At 33.0% G+C, this 21,961-nt stretch overlaps 1 protein-coding gene across 1 annotated transcript; it reads right to left on the bottom strand.

Moving 5' to 3' along the window:
* Positions 1 to 1,042: 1,042 nt before the first annotated feature.
* Positions 1,043 to 9,602, bottom strand: LOC120279111 (phosphoglucomutase, chloroplastic). Its single transcript, XM_039285979.1, has 20 exons — positions 9,229 to 9,602; positions 8,941 to 9,144; positions 8,770 to 8,822; positions 7,800 to 7,851; positions 7,651 to 7,719; positions 7,243 to 7,311; positions 6,126 to 6,248; positions 5,983 to 6,035; positions 4,437 to 4,515; positions 4,296 to 4,360; positions 4,154 to 4,221; positions 3,194 to 3,312; positions 2,952 to 3,026; positions 2,718 to 2,833; positions 2,278 to 2,419; positions 2,066 to 2,147; positions 1,945 to 1,991; positions 1,732 to 1,809; positions 1,532 to 1,637; positions 1,043 to 1,451 (listed from the first exon to the last, which is right to left on the bottom strand). Exons 1-20 carry the CDS (start codon positions 9,586 to 9,588, stop codon positions 1,384 to 1,386), a joined length of 2,028 nt encoding a protein of 675 aa, XP_039141913.1. The 5' UTR covers positions 9,589 to 9,602; the 3' UTR covers positions 1,043 to 1,383.
* Between the last annotated feature and the right edge of the window lie 12,359 nt (positions 9,603 to 21,961).

The raw sequence follows: 21,961 nt of genomic DNA, 5'->3' as shown, positions 1-21,961 counted from the left end.
TCGTTGGCATGTTGATAAAACTATTCATATTATGATGAATATTGTCATTGTGTCCAGTGTAATAATGCTTGCATTCCTACTAACAATCTGGGGATAATGTATGTCTACATATATGCAATGTATGCTTTGTCAACATAAAAAATTGAATTTTGTATGTTTTGTCAGCATGAGAATCCGTATCTACATTTGAGGTAACAATTTTTAGGATACGAGGGAATTTTTGTCATTATATCAAAACATTCCTAAGAATGTTTTATTATATCAAATACATAAATATTACATTTCCATCAATTTAATCATACTTTCCAATGTATACCAAACACAAGAATGTTACTTTCCCTATAATCACTTTCCCATCAATCACTTTCCCATACATTAAATTCCATTACAACAGATATATGGTAAAGCATCAAACACCCCCTAAAAGTAGCAACAGAGACCATATTACATTTGGTGATCACATAACTACAATGAGACTAAAAACTTGAGAAGGTTTGGTTGAAAGACACATACTATTTCCTCAACTAAACATTTTATAAGCCTATTTTTAAAAAAACTTAATTGTTTACGTTAGGATATTTAATAATTACTTTTTAATAATATTAATATTAATAAAGACTTATTACTATTAAAAAAAAAGAACATTTGAATTGAAAAATGTTTACTTTTTATTAATATCAATTCAATCAAATTTTGATTAAATAAAAAAAATCTCTAACCCAGTATATGAAAAAAAAAAATCCCTTAAGCCCATACCCCTTAGCATTAAGATTGTTTAAAGGTCATAGCACAAGGGAGGAAAAATTGAAATAAATATAACAAAATCTCTGCTCTAATCTTTAGTTACAAAATCACCAAAATTGGGATAAAAAGACAAACCATCGTACCTTAATTCAACACTACATAATACAGAGAAATACAGAGAAATACATAAAGAAAAATCAAAAATAAAAATAAAACACATTAATTAGTACAGCAAGGTTTCTAGTGACAACAAATCAAATAAACAAACTTGTAGAATGCTAAATGACTAGCCAGCCTCTGAAGCTAGGGAGAAAAAAAAAAAATGCATTTATTAAGAAAAACATAACAGTTATTTTACAACTGCTAATGTCTTATGTACATTGAACATGTTTATTCCCAATGACTCACTGGCATTGCAAAGAACTTGATAGGAATTATTGAGCAACCCCAACATATGAAACACTATTATTTTGTTCAAAATTTTTTGTGGGCTAGCCATTTTTTATAAATAAAAGAAGGAAATAATAGAAACTCGCTAGTGCGAATCTCATCATACATCACAAATGTTTCGGGGCTTACCATTCTTATAAATAAATGAAAGAAATAATAGAAGCTCACCGGTGCCAATCTCGTCATACATCATGTAATTACTGTAGGCTTTTCCCTGCCAGTGAATTCTTTCAGCTTGGAAATGGTCAATGCCAATTCTGGAAGATCAAAAGAAATTTCTGTTGAGTATTTTATTCAGTCAAAATTTATCTAATATAAATCACAGAAGATCACTGACCTATTAACGGTTTTAATGCTGTTTGTGCATCCATTTTATGTTTGGAAACATCGGGTTCAAACTGTTCAATATAAACGCGAATGGTCGCACCCGCAGATCCAGTCCCCTGGCAAAAATGATAATTACATATATGGTGAACTAGTTGTTCAAATTGAAAATAAATGAGCAGTACATAGTGAAGCATTTGGAAGAAAGCATACTGATAGTCGGAATATAATTCTTGACCCATCTGTGAAGACAAATCGAAGACCTTGCTTGGATGCAACACTGCCATCAACCTATTGTGTATGTAGCAATTTATATGTCATGCCATTTTCCATCAAAATTGCACCCATTGTTTCCAAATTTAGGTATCTGAAATTCTCTACGAAATTCTTATATATACAAAGAAATAGCGTGATGGAGAGAAATACCGGATCAGTGTAACTGAAGTCATCTGCAAATTGGAGTGTATAATTGCCTGCAATCAGTTCATTGTCAACATATGAGAAGCTGCTGAAGTTGTGCGAAGGAGGACTTAGTAAGCATCCATACCATATTTCTGATCAGGCTTGCTTTTGGAAATCAGGTCTCTAAGATGCTCCACCATTTGATTAGCTGCTCCAGACTCGCATTCCTGAATAAGAGTTATATTGTATATTAAAATGAGGGGAAGAGCTTAAAGCAAAGTTTTCAGTCGAAGTGCACACCGGAAACAGGCAGAAATAAATTATAGTTTTAGGTTGAATTTGAAGGAAAAATCATACCTCATAGTCATATCTGGAAAAGAAATTCCGTCCATAAGTTGCCCAATGTTCCATAGCAATGTCCTCAACTGAGATCAATTGTTCTCCCATTTTCTTGTCCTTGTTGCGGTATCCGAGGATTGAAAGCCAAGCAAGTACAGCCCTGATGAGGATTTCAACTAATATCAGTCTGTTACACACTTCATAAGACCAAAAAAAGCTAAAATTGCCACCCTATTCAATGATGCTAACCATCCCAGATTTAATGACAAGGGAGGCCCATTAAATAAAAACTAAGGGAAAATAAATTGAACATAGACTGCAAACCCAAAGATCACAGAGAAAAGAACCAGAAATACAGGAATGCCATCCTAATGTTAATCAACTTAATGCATGCTGGGCACTCAATGAGTCAAAATATTCAACACACTTATGGTAACCATTTTTATGCCATCACTTACCATATTCCATCCTTTTCACGTACATGATCAGAACCTGTTCCGAAACTTTCTTCCCCACAGATAGACAACTTTCCAGCATCCATTAAATTTCCAAAGAATTTCCATCCAGTGGGGACCTGTTTACAGAAGAGAACTTAGTGAATGAAAATCCAACATTTCATGAAGAGTCATCATCTGAAGGAACTTCCCTCAAGCCGCACCAGAAAGCTTTTTAGCACCGATAGGGAAAAATACCTCAAAGAAGGGGAGTTTCAATTTAGCTGCAACAAGATCAAGTGCCCCACTTGTTGGCATGGATCTAGCAAGTCCCTGAAAGATCCACCAATTATTAATACGTCTGTCTACATGAAGATTGATAGTTGATATCGCAAGGCATTTTTTTTTTTTGGCTTTGTGCAGGCACCCAACAAAATAATAAAATAAAATAAAAAGGGAAGAAGAAAGACACTTCATGAATAAATAAGTTTTATTTTAACCTTAGGGCCATTCTTGAAATAGGGAATTGCTGCTTGTGCATTTGCTGCAATAATTGCAACAGAGTCTGATGGTGTGATGAAGAAGCCTCTTCCAAGAATCATATTTCGGTCACCATCACCTAAATGATTGTAAAACTATTCAAGATCAAGATGGTCTCAGAATATACATTTTTACAGAATCAATCTCATTTATATCTAGAGGGATCTCTATAGAAAACAATTGTTAATAACTTCACACTAAGCCAACATAATGGTGCCAAAATAGCAAAACAATTAATGCTGAGAGTTCATTAACCAACAGACTGCACTAATATTAGATGTTTGAAAATCAAGTTTATTGTTGATGTGAATTATTCAGAGAATGACTTCTCGAAATGCATTCCTAACATTAATTTAAAAGTACTGGGTAGAAATGCCACTTGCTAAATTGCAAACATGGTCGTAGAACAGAAGTGCTGCAGTTAACTTTAGCCTTGATACAGCATTTACCCTGGTTTATTACCTAATAGTAAATTCCCAACATCTAATATCAATTTGTCCAAGTTTCAACATAACTTTGTGTGATAGTGTATTGTGCAATAAGGCAGCTACTAATAACCAAATGGGAAAAAGCCAACCCAGGATAAATAGGGCCATTCTCCTCAAAGCAACGAATTAGTTACATGCAATTAGATGTTGCAAGGAAATGTTCTGTTAACATAATTTTAGCACATTGTGTGTAAAGTAAATAAGTTGGGTTTAGTATGATGCCATTTGATTTTCCTGTGTTCTACCTAATACACGGTATCACCAAATTCGTAATAGACTCAGTAAATCAGCCAATTCCTAATAATGCTTTTTGAGTGCTATAAGAAGACTCCCAGATAAATGGTCATGGTACTCAATGAACGTTGATCATTCAAAATAGGACATTAATGCAGTGAATTTTGAATCAGCTCCAACAGCAGTGCTCTATCATACCATCACTTGCCGCTCCAAAATCAGGTGCATTCTCAGCATACATTTTTCCAACAAGGTCTTTCGCGTACCTGTTCCAAATTGGATTGTTATATAATAAACAATTACATAGAAGAAAATTCTTATATTGGAGAACCTCACATACGTAAGATTAGGATCTGGGTGACCATGTCCAAAATCCTCCAAAGGAATTCCATTTGAAATACAATCCTGCAAAACAGAGCACACTTAAGAGCTGCATGACTGATAATTTTATTTTTTAGGCATAAGAAAGCTGAAATCAAACCGGGCTTGCTCCAAGTCTATCTACAAAGATGGGCTTCGCATATGCACCTGTCACTGCATGCATGGCGTCGAATATAAACCTAGAGAAATCAGTTGAACAACACTGTTAGTGTCACTGAATTAGCATTCAAACAAATAAAGGGATCATCATCTGACTATGCTGACCATCAAAAAGTTATCAACTCCAATAAAGTACTGAACTGGAATGCTTGATTTACAAAAGTGGAAATATGTATATATATCTGTGTGTGTGTCTGTGTGTATAAGACCTCTAGGGGGAGCTAGCAATCAGCAGTTCTATAGGCATGCCATTTTAGACAGACAATTGCAATTATCAATATAATATATTAGAAAATAGACTATAATTGTCTAGTAATGTTGAATGGTCTTACAGAATTTCTTTAAAGGCCAATTATTAGGCTGTAAAACAAGGCAATAATAAATTTTGGAATATGAAAGAGATAAATGTAACTGATAATAATTATCAACCTACCCATGGTTGAGTTTAAGAATAAGTTGAAAGGTAAATAAGATGTAATGTTGCATTGTTGTAAAAATAATATTTATCTTATTTGAATTCAATGATGCCCAAAAGCATGATTTAGTACATCAGTAGCTTGCATGGTAATGATGAGATTTTAATCATTGTTTGCTGGTGCAAATTATAAATAGTTTGACAAATTCAAGCCCACGTCTATATACAATATTTATGACAAACACAAAATTCTTTTTGATTAATATTCTGCTTAATTTTACAATAATCAACCTAACATAATAGCAGTAAAAAAAATTAATAAATAAACTATCTAAATCAGGCCTTTTACCATTTTAAATCCAAAGAAAACAATGAAAAGATTCCAATTCTTCTTCATAGCAAATCATGCAAATTTTTAATAGTTTATTTGTTAATAAATAATATCATTTTTTTTGTATAGTATTTAATGCTTCATATCAAACCATGATGAATCCTCCATCAACAAGGAAAAATTATTGGCTCTTCTTGCAAGACAAAACTTTTTTAAAAACCACCAAGAATGCTTAGAAGAATAATTGATGAACTATAACATAATGACTCTAACTATATATCAACTATGTATAGGAGTAAATCTGAGAAAAACACAATAAAATGAAAGAAAAATCACCAATCCAGTTTTTATGCATGCATACCGAAACAATTTATGGAATGTTGATGACAAAAGCTTGAAGCCTGAATACAAGTGTTCCCAGGATGGCTTTAATTTTCATATATCAAAAGGCAATAAACCTATCATGATTGAACATTAACATTTAAAAAATAAAATAAACTATAATAATAATAATAATAATAATAATAATAATAATAATAATAATAATAATAATAATAAAAGCTTGCAAAACATTAATACAAGAGGAGAAAGTTGGAGACATAGGTGACAATCATTCTAGGATGAACAAGATAAAGTGTCATATTCTTCCACATCAAAGAAACGTCGTAGAAATGAATGCTGTATAATTTTTTGTGATTGGAGAACTAAAACAACAGGAATGAAAATTTATTTGTTAAATACCTGAAGTCCGGCCGAGAAATAAGATCTTTAAGAAGCTGGAAGTCAAATACATTCTGCAAATGCAAGATTTTAGAAGCCATATCACACGAGTATGCTCACAGGCATCATGTTTTGAGAAAATCATTGGGTAGATTGAACACTACCTCCATCAGCTCCAAGTAATCAGAAACTGGGTCTATCACATCCACAGTGAAGCTTCCAAACTTGGCAGTTCCCAGACAGGCAAGATCAATATCTGGAATATCAGCTAATTTTATCTCAGAGACCTACAGATATAGTTGTAATCAGATACAGTGTGCATCATAGCTTTACATAACTATCTAAAGTTAGACTTAATGGGTCAAAGAAAATGCACAACATCCAAATATTTCTTTTCATTATGATATGGAGGGCATAGGATTTACAATCAACATCAAAAGTTCAAACCATTTTTTGACAGACTTAACACAGTAGTGTAATTACTGTAAAGTGCAGGAACTTTGCTAGCATTTCTCAGAACATAATTCACAGTTTTTAATACAATAGAAGAAAATGAATAAGAAGAATTGGAGGAAGCTTGTACATATAACAAGAAGCGCCTTCCATATTCTCAGGCCAATTAGCAATTAGCATCACATAAAAGCCCAAAAGACGACTCATCATTATGAAACTCAAGACTACTTGTAACCAGAGGTGCAAGAAATTATCTGTGCACAACAAATACAATAACGAATATTGAATATTAAATTATATGTTCCCATTAAATCTCATATGTATACCTACATAATACAAACAATTTTTCCCCTTATCTATACAAGATAAATGTAATATACTAGAAAAGTGTAGAGCCCAAGAAACATGCTAGTCAGGTATAAATTATTTGTGTTAATCACAGTTTATGTTCTATGAGTACACAGGATTTTAGGAACATGATTCCCCATGGATGCATACACTAGCATCATCTACATTATGAAATCAGATTTTCTACTACTTCCCATAATGTTTTGTTATTCATTAGAAATATTTTCATATACAAATCTTACTAAAGTTATCCATAAGTTCTATCATGAATTGCTTCTTTTGACAAAAAATTTGGAAAATCTGTCAGTTATATGGTTTAATTTAATAAATAGAAGATCCAAACAGTAAGAAAAGTAGAGCATCACAAAAGCTGTGGTACACAAGAAAGCTAAAAAAGCATTTTATAATGTCAAGCAAATAATAAAAATCAATAGCAAAGCAAACTATAAAAATCAAATTCTTGGAGTATGAGGAGCATACAGAAAGTGTGTTTCCATAAATTTTGTCTGTGATCGACTCAGGTGCTGGTTGTCCGCTGCTGTAATTAAACTGAAAGTGAACACTATTAGAGCCTGCAAGGTTGTTGAGGGATATGAAACTTGGATGGCGATGACAATAAAAATAATAGGGAGCCAAATCAGTCAAATAGGGGAATTTGGACTGGAAGAAAATCAATTGAAAAAGACATTATAGGAAAATAGTAGTTACTCATCCTTCCTCCACCCCCTTCCCTTCCATTCATACCTCTCATGCCAACACATAGTTTAGGATAAAAAAGAAGATAAGGAACACACAAGGCAGTTGATGTTTATTATTACTTCACTGTCAGTAAAACTATGATCATCAAACAAAGATAGAAAAAGTGGAGTGAAATCAGTAACAATTTACCTTAATACCCCAATCATATTCTGGCCCACCAGGATTGTGACTTGCACTCATAATGAAGCCACCATTAGCCTACCAAAATATGTATGAAATTAGATAACAAGAATAGCTCTAAAATAAATCAACAGGAAAAGGAGAATAAATATACATGCCTTCTGTTTACGGATTACAGCAGAAACAGCAGGAGTTGACATTATGCCATCCCTGTCATTGCAACACTCTAGTGAGGTTTGGAATTCTAAAGCCTAAGTATAAAAATTTAGGCAAAAAGTTAAACACCAAAGTGGCATCCATTGTCAAATATAATGCAAAACAAACTATAGGAAGGTCTTCAGCTTTAAAAATATTGTGCTTGACATCAAATATCAGTAAATAGCGCATTGTCACATAGGCAATTACTTGATAATTACTGTACAAGCATGTCTTCATGAAGCCAAACCTGTCAATGAACTGTTTTACTTGCTTGGTATTCTAATACTAAATCTGTCTTCTTGTAACCATCAAAAGGTAGTTTCAAAGAGCAGAAAAAACTAAAAATTTCTCATCTTCAAAATTACTCACAAAAACAGTCATCGAAAAAAATATAACAAGTTATATTCCAAGCTATAGCATAAGTATTTAAAAAGAAGCCTACACTGTGAATCAGAAACTCGCAAATGATAAATCTAAATACTTCAACCCTCTTCAAGCATTGCAACCTAATTGCGTTGGTGCAAGACAAACACAGAACAAACACAGACCAAAGTCCTTTCAGTTAAAATATGTGCTATTTATTTAAATAAATGCTTCAAGATTTTTATCTATTTTTTTAATCTTTTTGCACATAAAACTGTAGTGACTTATCATCAAAATGAGAAATTTTGGACATCTACCATTTCTTTTCCCCGATGTAAGGAAGACACCCAAAAATCAGATCAAACTGTGCAGAAGACTTAACATACATCTGCCCCAGCTTTGCTATTTTAATAATTTCAGACGTCCAAATTCCAGTCCTTTCTTATGATAGACACGACTTATATATATTCATAATAAAAAACAAAGAGAAAACTCACAATATCATACAGCAAGTGCGTTCTCCAGAATTTCAAATTAGAAACTTTCTAAAATCATCAACTTGCTCACCTTCCCACAAGGACTTTTCCAACACCATTCCCAGCAGCAATCTTTATAATGATCTGAAGTAAAGAACCAAAATACAGCAGACAAACAAGTAAGAAAACACAAACTAAGCTCAACAGGGATTCAATACCAACAAAAAACCACGTCACAGCAAAACCAAACAATCAGCAACACCTGCGCAGCCCCCCGATTAAAGTACCGGCCATCACCACCCAATACCAGAACACCATTCTTGTAATCCTCAGGAGAAAGAGAATTAAAAACCGCCTGAATCCAGTTCGCCAAGTAATTCCCTTCCCTGAAAACCTTCACCTTCTTCCGCAACCCACTCGTCCCAGTCTTCTGCCCCTCCACCGGAGTAGTAGGTATCGAAGTGATCTAATAAACCCTAAAAAAATTCAAAAACCCAGAAACAAAAACCCCAAAATTCTCAGTCCAGAGAGCAAGCACAGCCGAACAAACCTTGAGACCTTCAGGCTCGGCGATCGCTGTTGAAGGAGAAGAACAAGCCTTGATGCCGATGCGAGGATTTCTCCGGGTGATCGGAACGGAGAGGACATTAGCAGGGATGGATCGGGTGATGGAGGACGAGGAGGAGAGCTTCAGGGAGGATAGGACGCTGCCCAATCGAAGGCTGGAGGTCGCCATTGATGGCGGAGAAGCAGAGGAGCTTCGAGAGAGAAGAAGGATCCGAAGATGAAACCTCGAGACGGGCGCGAAGCTTGAAAGATGGAAAGAAGACGAGTGCCACGTGGCACGCAGTTCACGGTTCGATTTCTCTATCTGCTCCGGATCCCGTGAACCACCCGTCACTGACTTCATTAGTGAGAGTTCATAGTTTCTATTTTTATTTTTTATTTTTTTAAAATAATAATAATTTGATGATATTTTTCAGGAACTGGTTTTAATAAAATGAAATTTTGAATTTAAATATTATTAATAATAATTATTATTTTGATAGGAAAGGACAAAAGGATATGATTGATTATTGTTGTTTAGACAAAAGATAATAAGTACACCCGCTGCTTATGAAGAGGACAAAAATATTTTGATTGATTCAAAAAAAATAAACACTTAATTTAATTTATTGAAAAGCAACGGTCTCCAATTTTAGGAAAAAACTGAAATTATTCCTTTTATACAATAAAGTTGTTTGGATATACTTCCTGACTTGTTTTTTTTTGCATAAATTAATTACTGAAAAAAAATAAATAATCCCCTCATAAGATACGAGAAAGAAAAGAGGAATATTCATCATATTCATCCTACTGTTTTTACTGATGAATTTCTTGTAGATTGTTTAGGTTTTTGTAAGTGGAAATATAATATAAATAAAATATTATATTTAAAATTATTTTATTTGTTTAATTTACTATAATTGAAAATGTTTTTATTATCTTTACATTATTTAGTTTGATGTAATAAAAAGATATAATTATCATGTAAATAGAATGATGTTGTCTTTATTACCACTAATATTTCTCATAAAAATTAATTAATTAATTTGATAAATTAAATTTAGAATTATAAAAATATTTTATTATTAAATTTAAATAATAATTTTTAAACACCACTAGTATTGCGGCTGTTGGTCTGCTGAAGACCTTTGCCATTTATTGTTGCTTCCTAAAGATTAAGGCAGGTTGGGGAAGCTAAAGTACAAAGGCATGTTTAGGAACCATAGAAAAAGATCGAAGTTTGCAATGTTGATTTTTTTTTTTTTCTTATTTCTTCCTGATTTTCGTGTGTTGTATGCATTTGTGATAAAAGATTTTAAAAATTGGTGAGTGATTTTTAAGTTGCTCGGGTTGTTGGGGCATCCTAACATGAAACTAGGGATACTGGTTTTTGTGTGTTTTTGGATTTTGTGTCTGCAATACTCGATCAGAATTTTGTGTTGTAGCACCCACTTGCGGGTTTGTTTATGTGCCTTTCTATGTAAATTTACATGAATGCATTCTATGTTTTCTGTCTGTAGTGTCGGTAGATTTCTAGAAGAAGCATATCTCGTTGTTGCATTTATGTGAGTTTTTGACTTTGTAATTTATTATATGAGGATGGGTTTGTTATACTCGCCTATCTACTGTATATCATTTTGCTTTCGTCTGGGTACTGAGAGATAATCTGTTGTATATGTGATATACACGCATATGATGTGTTGCATTCATGAAACCTATTTTCTCTTTACCATTGATACCTACCACTTAAAGAAAACATTTTTTATTTAAAATATGGAGTTTCAATTTATTCACATTAGTTTATATTTAAGCATTATCGGATCCTGCATAATACCTTGGCTCTTGTTGTAAGTAACGAAAATATGATGGTCAATCTAGTCCACAAAAGCTGCTATTTGGTTCCAATTGTGGAAATTCTTGCCAAGTTGAAACAATATATGAGTGAAAGGTTTTGGGAAATCATCTAGAAGACACCCTTTGCCCCATTGAAGAAGATCAAACTTGGTTTGCAGGAGAGAGGAGTGCTCGATGTCCTGTTGCAGAGGTGCAATGAGCGCAATTAGAAATTTAAGACTTGAGAGAGCCTACTGCCTCTAAATCTGAAGACATTGCTTTCATACTTGGCCTCCACTGCAATAGAGACGAGGTGGTTTTCCAAAAGCAAAATAAACAATCAACATTTGAAGACAAATACCTCGCCAAAATCTATAACAAACACAAAGATGCCATTAAAAAAACCTTCTCCAACTTGTTTGAAAGAAATGAGGCGAAGAGGGAAACTTTAGCAAGCTCCTAAAGATATACCTCATGGGAAAGATGTTGTTCCCAAACACCTCAAGTTCGATACCAACTAGGTTGCAGACTACCCAAATGACCTACCTCCAAAGAACCACTATGTGTGGGCGCAGGTCAAGCACAAGTGACTTATGGATGATGTCCCTCAGACAGCCACCTGAGTGTAGACAAGGTGTTCAGGGAAGCTAGAAAACTAAGAGGGTGCACTGTCACCCTTAATAAATGGTCCTATGAGGTAATTGGAACCTGAAAGAAAATACATTTTGAGAGGACACAAAGGATCTTATGTTATGTCGAGAACAGCTTCAGAAAGTAAGCATCTCTTGATCCCAATTGCCATCACTCGAGGGCAAAAAGGTATTGTACCATTGTTGATGATTTATCAAGGTTTCCTTTTAATTTTAAATGTACCTTTTAATATTGCATGCTTCTGTTTATTATAATTTTTTTGGGTTTAACTATAGGCATTTCCAATTATTACCAAGAGTTAATGTTTAATATTCTAATACTGTGTTTATTTTCATGTGTTTCAATGTAACATATAACATTTGTTCCTCCACAGTTTTCTAAGCTCGAGGACAAAGATGTATTCCTCTTTATTCAATAGTTTGTCAGGGTTTCTTTTTATTTTTGAAATGTTGTCATTTAATGTAAAGCATTTTTATGTATTATAATGGATTTTGGTTTAACTTTAGTTGTTCCCACTTATTATCAAGGGTTAGTGTTTAATATGTGAGGATTGTATTTACTTGCATGTGTTTCTGTCTAACATATAACATTTATTCCACCACAGTTTTCCGAGCTTATTCCCACCACTCAAGTGGAAGAAGTCATTGTAAGAGCTGTGCAGAGGAACGATCAATGGTCCTAAATGGAAAATGAAAAACCTACCACTGTGCCCGTCCCCTTAGCAAAGGGGAGAGGGACACTGTAAGGAAGCTGGGTCGAGAATCGCTCCCTATCTAGAAGCCCCTGCGTAAGTAGTCCGCCAAGTAGGCCAATAGGTGAAGAAACTTGCTTGCAAGCGTCTTGCCTCTTTCCCCACAATGCGATGCCCTAGCTCCAGGAATATCAACTGCACGAACTACCCTAATGACCAGGTCTCAATTTGTGCATGCCACTTGCCCCGAAGCCCCATCAAAGAAGACTGCCATAAGGACAACACAAGAAGGAAGTTGAATAAAGTCTAGCTGTGTCATCCACTGTCAACAAAGATGAAATGTCAGAAATTGGAAGTATAATCAAATCACTAATAAAAATGAAGAACGAAAAATCCAACCAAAGAAATAACTCACTAAATAATGTTGCTAAAAAAGAAATTGAACAAAACAATAGAGCCAGAGATGATGTGGCCACCCCAGAGGATATTTTCATTGAACCATAGAAAAATGACATTGAACCATCAACTAAGAGCACTGTAGGTCTGATCTGCAATGTTAAGCCAATGGTGACTGACAATGTAGCATTAGCATCTAACACTGAACCACCGACAACAGACATTGTATCAATGATCACCGACTATAGAACAACAGACCGCCAAAATTGAACCACCTATTTTCCTCACTAAGCTACCCATCACTTCTACTGAACTATCAACGACAGTCACTAAACTGAAGGATGGCCCCTATTGAGCCCCAACCATCGTCATGGAAAAATCAAATCTTGCTTTCAAAGGGGCTTCACAAAAGACCAAATTGTAGGCCATTGTGATCCTCAAATACATGCATGGGAAACAAGGAAATAAATCTTGTGGTTACATGAGGCTAGACAAGCTGGACCATGCAACAATAAGCATGTATCTCAATTGCAAGATTGACAAGCAAGTACCTTTCACCATGTTTCCACTTATTCAAAAAAGATACTCTTATTCAAGAAGGTTAGCATTTATGTTACTACATTCGGCTTATTCTATTCGGTCTCCCCTTCATTGCCTAAGTTTTTGCTTATTAGCTTAGGTTCATCTTATTGTATTAGATTTCCGCTGATTAAGTTAGGTATCCACTTAATATTCTTCTTTTCCATTTATTATGTTATGTTTTTTTCTTTACACTTCCCCAACATGACCATCATATGGAAGAATGAGTGGTCATTCACCACCTGAGACTATCTACACACTACTCAAGGGGAAAGATGATGGTTCCCGATGATGCATTGGACGTGTTTATCATGATTGTTCTTGACTCTTTAATCTCTATCCCTAAAAGAAGCAGGCCACAATCACTCACCAGCTATCATTTCTTATGCCCATCAAGACTTCTCGGTAAAGACGCCCTAACAATGATGGAGGATGACATGCGCACATTACACAAAGTTGATGTAGTCCTTTTGCCCATCATCTTTAATAAGCACTTCCATGTTGTTCTCCTCGATAAGCAAAAGGAGTATGAGTAGTATTCACATATATTTTTTCCTTGTAAACATATAAATAATTTTTTTATATAAATTAAAGTCACTAAATATGGATAGGGACTAATAACAATACATTTTAGCAGGGATTGTGCTTTAAAATAAATGCACATATAAAATTTTCACATCAACATAAGTGATTAAATATTATTAACTTTGTCAATAATATAATATAGCAAGATTCATATATAATAACAACTATTGTTTATGTAAATAATTGTTTATAAATTAGTAGTTTTTGTCTTCATGGATTTAGGACTTAGATGCATCTTTTCTTTTTCCTTAGAAACAAATGTAATGAATTGTTTATTTTTGCAGTAATATAAAAGGATGCACATTTTAGGAATGATTTATTCAATTATAATTTTTGTCTCTTATTTTTTATTTTATTTTATTTTATTTTATTTGTGTGTGTGTGTGTGTGGAGGTTCTTTAGGAAATAGCTCTATCGGAAGATGGTGCTATGATATTGAAGGTGAAGTATGATCTACTTTTAGTTGTTTAGCACCATTGACCCAATAGTGAAGGGCTTTTATTAGACTTCTTTTTTGAGAGACCTACTGTAAGAATGTATCTCTTGTCCTTCAATTGGGTTACATTTTTTGGTACTTTTGACTTGGAGATTGCTTCAACAGTTGGCAATGAGGAAAGATGTGTGAGAGAGAATTTCAGCTTGTATGTGAAAAATAGTTATCTGCATTTCTCCAGTGTCATCCTTAATAATTAATGGAAGGCAAATTTTGCAAATTAACACATACGTGTGTAAGTATATATGTAAACTAAATGCGAGAGTAGGCATAGGAGAATATGCATTTTAGAGGTGGTTATTACCTTAATTTTGGGGTTTTGGGCAATGTATTTGGCAAGAAAAATTTCCTTCCCATTCTTCAAGAGTTCTTTGGCATTCATTGCAAGCAATATAGTACCAACGACCGAAGATGTCGACATCTTCAATTTTGATGGCACACTGAAATTGAGTTTCTGGAAGAATTTCAATATATATATATATATATGATTGAATTATAAGATGTAAGAATGAGAAAATTATTATTGTAATTTTTTTAAAGGAAGATATTTACCTAGATGATGTTTGGATCAAAACCAAGAAGTAATTCAATTGTTGCTTTAGTAGATTGATTATTTTGAATAGGAGAATGGACATTCTCATTAACAAATTTTTGAATATTTTTATGGCAAATGCATTCCTAAAAAGGAAAACAAAAACATAGAGAAATGAATTTGATATATTTTGATTATTTTCCCACATGCATAATACTGTACAACTACTATTTGTAGAAATATTGGACTTACATCTTTTGCAACATTGTTGTCTATATAATGTCTAAATTTATGTATAATTTTGTATCAGAACATGTAGCTATTTTTTTTGTTCTGATAAAAAGGCTTTAAATATAAGTAGATTAAACACAATATGAAAAGAAGAAAACATATATATATATATATATATGATGTTGTCCTTTGTAATTAATACATTGTATTTTTAATGAAATAGATGGCAAGAAAATTGTTAAAGCAGGTGTTATTAATGTAAAAAAAAAATGTTTGGGTGGGTGATAACTGATAAGTACTAAATTGATCATATTTTTTATATCATTTACATTGCATCTAGCATGAAAATGTACTTGTTTAGCATCTCATTAGGACGAAATTTCATTATTTTGTTCACAACGACCTTTATTTCTGTGTTAGGAAGAAAGAAGCAAATTTAACGATGTTTAGAAGCAAAATGAAGCAAGTTGCTGAATCAAGGCTATACCACAACTCACAACTGGCGTTATAGGAACTCACCACACCCATTGTCTACACTTAACACTACCGTGATCGAGCCGTGGTAGAATAAGCTTACTGGCAGCAACAAAGAAGCCATAACAGCCTCACAACGACCGTTGTAAAGTCCATAACGACCGTTATCAAGACGCATAACGCCCAAAGACCATGACAAGATGGGACTTGGAGCCCAAGCAATAACTTACTCACAACGGACATCACAACGCCCGTGGTAAGGCCGTGGCGGAGCTGATTACTATAAATACCATAGTCTTATCTAAATCCATGGAGATTCTTTTATCAAAGAGTTATGGCGGCTATATTTCTAGAGAGCAAGAGCATTTAAGGCAATTTTCATCGATATTTCAGCGAATTCCGGCGAGTTTCTCAAGAGAAGATCAATGATCATCATTGGAGGATGGCGCGCGTGACACACGTCATCCGGGCAACTTTGGCATCACTAATCACCAACCTTAGAGAACTATTGGAGGGAGTTAGTCTAGGAACACATTGAACGTTTATTTATTTATTATTTGGTCTTGTGGCTCTTGTTGCACTTTGATGTTTTACTTTCTTTGGTCCATGAGAACCTATTTCGAGGGGAATTGTATATCTAGGTCCCTCGGTTATTGTTTATGAATCTTGATTGATCAATATATATCATTCTAGTTTTCTTAATCATTACATGCTTTAATTGTTTATCTTTGTTGATGTGGATGAGGAGGATATGCCCTCGCATTGATGACACCCATGCCATGATAAATCTATGCATGTTCTAAGAGGTTAGGCATAGCTAGGTTTTCGGATTAGGGATTGATTGACCCTTAGACTTAGGGTTTGATTGATTTCTTCTCGTAGGGTTTCTGTACTTAAGGCAAACATAGGGGGCTGAGAAGGATTAGATTCCATCTGAGTGACCGGTGGAGGACTTTCATCTTAAGTTTTTAGTGATTTAGACCTAGTCGCCATGGCTTGTTGGGGCTAGTGGTCTTTGAATTCTCCATATTCGATCCTAGAACATAATTGATACTTAACGCCTATCATAATTAGAAATCAAGATAACCTTCATACATACTCCCACTCATTCCAAGTGTGCTTAACGACATCTCCAATTGTATTGTATCCATAATTTGTACGATTAGACTAAAGAGAGAACTTAAACAGTTAGGCTATTGATTGAGCGAAAAAGAAGTAATAGGAGCCTCTCACCGTTCCTAGGGAAATATGACTCTCGTGTTCATCCACGAGGTATTACTTGATGGCCCGTGCACTTGCGGTATTACGGACTTGATTACAATATTTTAATGTGTACTTGCATACTTATATATTCATATATTCATATTTTCACAAATCCAACACCAGTAGGAAAGCGTCCGTTAGTGGGAGTAATAGAGGATGTAGACCTTGATAAGTTCTAATTATTATTCTTGCATAAATTAATATCGAATTTGGACACATGTAGGCTAATTCATCAGCATTTAATTTGTTGGAACAACATTCCCAAATAGTTACGCTAAATTAAAGTTTTACCTTTGTCTTTTTACCATTGCATCTCTTTTTTGAGTTGTCATATTATATTTGGTCAATTGGACTGTAACAAATGGTCTAATAGATAGCAGAATGCCGATTGCATTTGTAAATATAACATAAATTGAAGGGATTAGTGTAAAAGTGGCCAATAGTAATTTTTTCCCTTAGAGAGATATGATTGATGCTATAGGTAGGAAATGATTAAGATGTGATGTTACCTATCAAATGCTTGTCAGAGTTTGCTAGTTCTACAAGCTTCTTATTTGTTAATAAGTCATAATAATGGTGGGGATAAGGAGTGGGATCATCAAGATTTTGATTTATCAAGGTGTTTTTATTGAAAAGTTCGCCTTCAGATTGGTGTGTGATACCTCTCTACATCCAACTCTCTTATTTGTACATGGATTGTGTCATCCTGTTAAATTTTGAAACATTACATTATAGTTGTTTTGTAAGTAATCATAAGTGAATAAATCAGGTTTCAAAGATCAAGATAAATTACTACAATTAAATAAATGATACAACTAGGGGTCTAGATGAGAGTTATTATAAATCAATAAAAATGTCAAGCAATACATCATGAATGATTTCCCCTTTCACTAAATATGGAAAATTTCAGAAATTATTTTTAACATCAATAGCTTGGTAGTGTAAGTTCAAAAAATTGGTTGTGAATCATTATGATGATCATGATACGTTAAATGAAGAAGATTAGAAACTTATGAAAAGCAGAGAATCAATTTTTGTTTTTTAATTTTAATTTTTATTTTTTTGAGCATGGCGAATTCCATTGCAATAAAGGACAAGCAGTTAATGGGAAAAAATATGCTATATCAAATTTATAATTGATAATAGTATCTTTTAAAAGCTTCTTACCTTGTTTGAAGATTGACATCACCAAATTGGTAGTTAAAGAATAAAATTGGGGTTATCACTATATATTTTTTTTATATTTTTAGTTTTATTTGTTGCCTTGACATCATCATCAAGGATCAAGATTTTCATACCTGTGGGGAAGTTACTCGGGACATTGTTACATATAGTTGTCCATGAGTAAAAACAGGTTTTGGTAAATATATAACAACTAACACAGATTTCTTTTCGATGCAATATATATGGAAGTTTTCGGTCTTGAACAGTAATGAGACCCTGAGATAATCTTAGCTTCAAAGATATCTGGGCATGTTTGTGCTAAAATCAATCTAGTACCATTATAAATTCCATTAGGTTGACTTATATTTCTCAACAACCTAATGGTGCATCCTAGTTTTAACCTTAGTTTTATGGTTGTGTATACCTGGTGGCTTGAGGGAATTTAGGAACTCTATTGAATAAAGATCTTCAATGTCTGAACTTGAAGTCGATGAGTTTGAGATATAATCAGAGCATAGATATATTTTTTCAGATCTTGGTATAGATTGTAGCACAAAGTTGTTGATGTCTTCAACTTTTTCATTATAAGGTGTCAGAATGCATGGGATCTAAGGTAAGATTCTTCTATGAAGTTGGTTATAAAGGATCTATATACTACATTCACAATGGATGCAAGAGGATCTCCAAGGTTCCGAATTAGTAGATTTTGCGGAATGGCTATCCAATTACCTTCATAGCCATCAGTTGTACTCATTGTTACAAGAGCTCCATTTCCTATATCAAAAAGCCAACTATTGAATCCTCTAAGAGCATTCATAGAGCTATAATCAAGGTTTATAGTGGATAATCTCATATTAGTAGTGAGTGTGTTACTTTATAATAATTATAAACATGTTTATTAATTTTATATTAATGAGTGGAAATCTTAGTTATAATAAAATGAGAGTTATGATACATTCATGCAATATAATAAAGCATAAAAACCCATTATATATATATATATATACAAACACATATTATTGCTCCTCTAATCATGCTTATTTGATTCCAAGAAAAAACAAATTATAAACTTTCATTATTCATTGATGCACCTATTACATAGCTCAATTACAAATGCATGAGAATGGAAACAAAATCATGAAAAGAAAAAAACATAACGACAAAAAATAAAGGTATTTTGGAAGGTTATGAATACATGAAAATTAGTGCTCTTTTCTTATATTTTGTCATTTTGGCATGTCAATTCCATCTTTATGCGTAACAAATTTTACTCAAATTTTTGATATAATCAATCAATTCACATTTATATTTGCACATGAATAAAAAATTTCAATAATCAAAATGAAATTCAGATTAAAAAACAATAACAACAAACTCATTAATGATCTATTTTATAGAGTGAACATAACGGTAAGTTTGATAGAGAACAATAAAGGTTACATATTTAAGGGGTGAGCAAAAAAATCCGAATCTGATGATCCGATCCGATATCCGGTTTTTTTACCCGAATTTTTTAGGTACCCGATCCAAAAAAGAGGGTCGGGTACCCGGTCCGAATTTTTAAGGTGAAAACTGGATCGGATACGGGTCGGGAGAAATTAAAAACCGGGTATCCGAATACCGATCCGGTTTTTAATATATTCGTTTATATATATAATTATATATAGATAGATAATTAGATATATAATAAATTAAATTTTATATGGTTTAAAAAGTAAAAAAGAAAAAAAAAATCCAAATCCCTCATTTAAACCATTGAAGATAAATTTTTTTCTTTTTTACTTTTTAGACCATATAAAATTTAAAATTATTATATATATTAATAAATTTAAAATTTTACGAGGGTGTAAGTAGAAAAAAATAAAAATCCCTCGTTTAAATACTTAAAGAGTTACTTATATATAGTTATATTATATATATACATATTAATAAATTTAAACTCTTCTAGGATTAAAAAGTAAAAAGGAAAAAAATTCCAAATCTTTATGTCTAAGATTGGTGAAACTCTTTATTATGTTTTTTTGACTTTTTTTGTGGGGAGAATAATGTAAGGTTTTTAATCCTCTTTATAAGTTACAAGTTTCTCATAATGAATGTTGATGTTGTTATATAAAAAAAAAAATCCATGGAGGAGATGAAACTTAAATTTGGATCCGGATATCCGATATTCGATCCGGTTTAAACCGGGTACCCGATTTTTAGTACCCGATTTAAACCGGGTCGGATACGGGTCAAGCTTTTGCTGATCCGAAAAACCGGGTACCCGATCCGGTTTTGAAAACCGGGTCGGGCACCCGGTTTTGCTCACCCCTACTTATAAACAACATATCCATATATTAATAAATAACAACAAAATCTAGCTCTCGTTTGCATTTATATCAGGTACAATAAAGTACTATTTACAATTAATTCGGCATGATGTGCTTCTTTTACTACACTATCCTGGTAAGGCTAGAAAGCTGAGTTATGAGACCTGTTGATACTACCAAGAGAGGACTTTTTCTTTAATTCGGCAGCCTTGGAATTTGGCTCACATTCCCCATCAATTCTTAAAGAGTTGAGTTGAAGTTTGTGAGCTGAGATCTTATGGCTTTTAAATTTTCATTGTTGTTTATGTCAAAAATCAATTTTTTGTGCCTTTTGTAGTATTGTTTGCAAATAATTTGATAGTGCTTCAATTCTCATTTGCATTTTTTTAGACTTGCAAAAAACAAATCACTAATCATGTTTGCCAAGAATATGAAATCAAAATTTATTTAAGATTATAGACTTCAGAAAAAAAAAAAGGAAAGAAATCAACATAAGAAGATATGTGAACTACATTAAATGTCACAATATTATGAAATACACTAGAAAATAAAAATATTGGACTAAATAGTATAAAATAAATTCTTGTGCCTTAGTAGTTTAATTTTGGTATAAATCTGAACATGAAAAATAATAGACAATTCTTTCATGAATTTTATTCAATACTTATTTTCAATTCTAATAGTATCATGTACATATATGTAAAAGATCATATGGCAACATGACACTTGCCTCGAGTTGCTCATTAAGATTCCCCTATACTTCAATTTGATATCTTAAAGCTCTAGCATTTGGGATTTCTCTACAAAATATTATATAGTACTAGTTGAGTTTAGCAATTCAAATAACAAAAGTAATGCCAAGCATGCGAGATTAACTATTAATATGTTATCTTGTACTGGTTGTCCCAAAAAACTAGAATTAAACAAACAAAGGTCAAAATTCATACACTTTTCATCATTCTCCTTTGAAAACCAAATAGGTTAATTACAATACAATGCATGTTGTTAGTGAGAATGTATATATAGTAATTAGTTTTAATAAATGCTAAATAAAGGATGTGGTAAGGATTGAAGAAATTCTCACTATTTATCATATTCTTTTAGGGTCCCGATAATTGAAGCTGTTGAAGCAAACTTACTGTTGCTCGGTCTTCTTTTTCTTTCTACTTTATATTCTCTTAAAACTTCTAATCTTCATCCATATCATTCTGTTACATGTAGTCTCTGCTTTATTAATAGCTGGTAATAAAGCATCATCTTCACCATGACAGGGCCTAGTCATTAAATAATCTATGGAAGAATTTGTTGTAATACAATTTAAATAAGTTGATTTGCAAGAAGACATTGCAAATTAACTATAGTAAAATACTTGCTTTGAGAACTATACATACGCTATAATCATAAAAATTTAATAACATAATGATTTCTCACTTTAGATGAAGAAGTCTAACAATTGGATCAACCCACTATTTCTTTCAAAATATGTGAAAACAATCAAACATGATTCCAATAAGTAAATAATAAACAAATTGCAAT

The sequence above is a fragment of the Dioscorea cayenensis genome, chromosome 16 (assembly GCF_009730915.1).
Source record: "Dioscorea cayenensis subsp. rotundata cultivar TDr96_F1 chromosome 16, TDr96_F1_v2_PseudoChromosome.rev07_lg8_w22 25.fasta, whole genome shotgun sequence".
NCBI classification, from domain to species: Eukaryota; Viridiplantae; Streptophyta; class Magnoliopsida; order Dioscoreales; family Dioscoreaceae; genus Dioscorea; species Dioscorea cayenensis.
Note: the sequence above shows the minus strand (reverse complement) of the source record. Positions and strands in the feature narration are given on the sequence as shown.

Coding starts and splice junctions, on each gene's coding strand:
- LOC120279111 (XM_039285979.1), bottom strand. CDS start 9,588: ATGAAGTCAGTGACGGGTGGTTCACGGGATCCGGAGCAGATAGAGAAA. Junction 6,036..6,125: donor ATTACTTGGAGCTGATGGAG/GTAGTGTTCAAT, acceptor TTGCATTTGCAG/AATGTATTTGACTTCCAGCT. Junction 2,420..2,717: donor CGTGAAAAGGATGGAATATG/GTAAGTGATGGC, acceptor AATCCTCATCAG/GGCTGTACTTGCTTGGCTTT.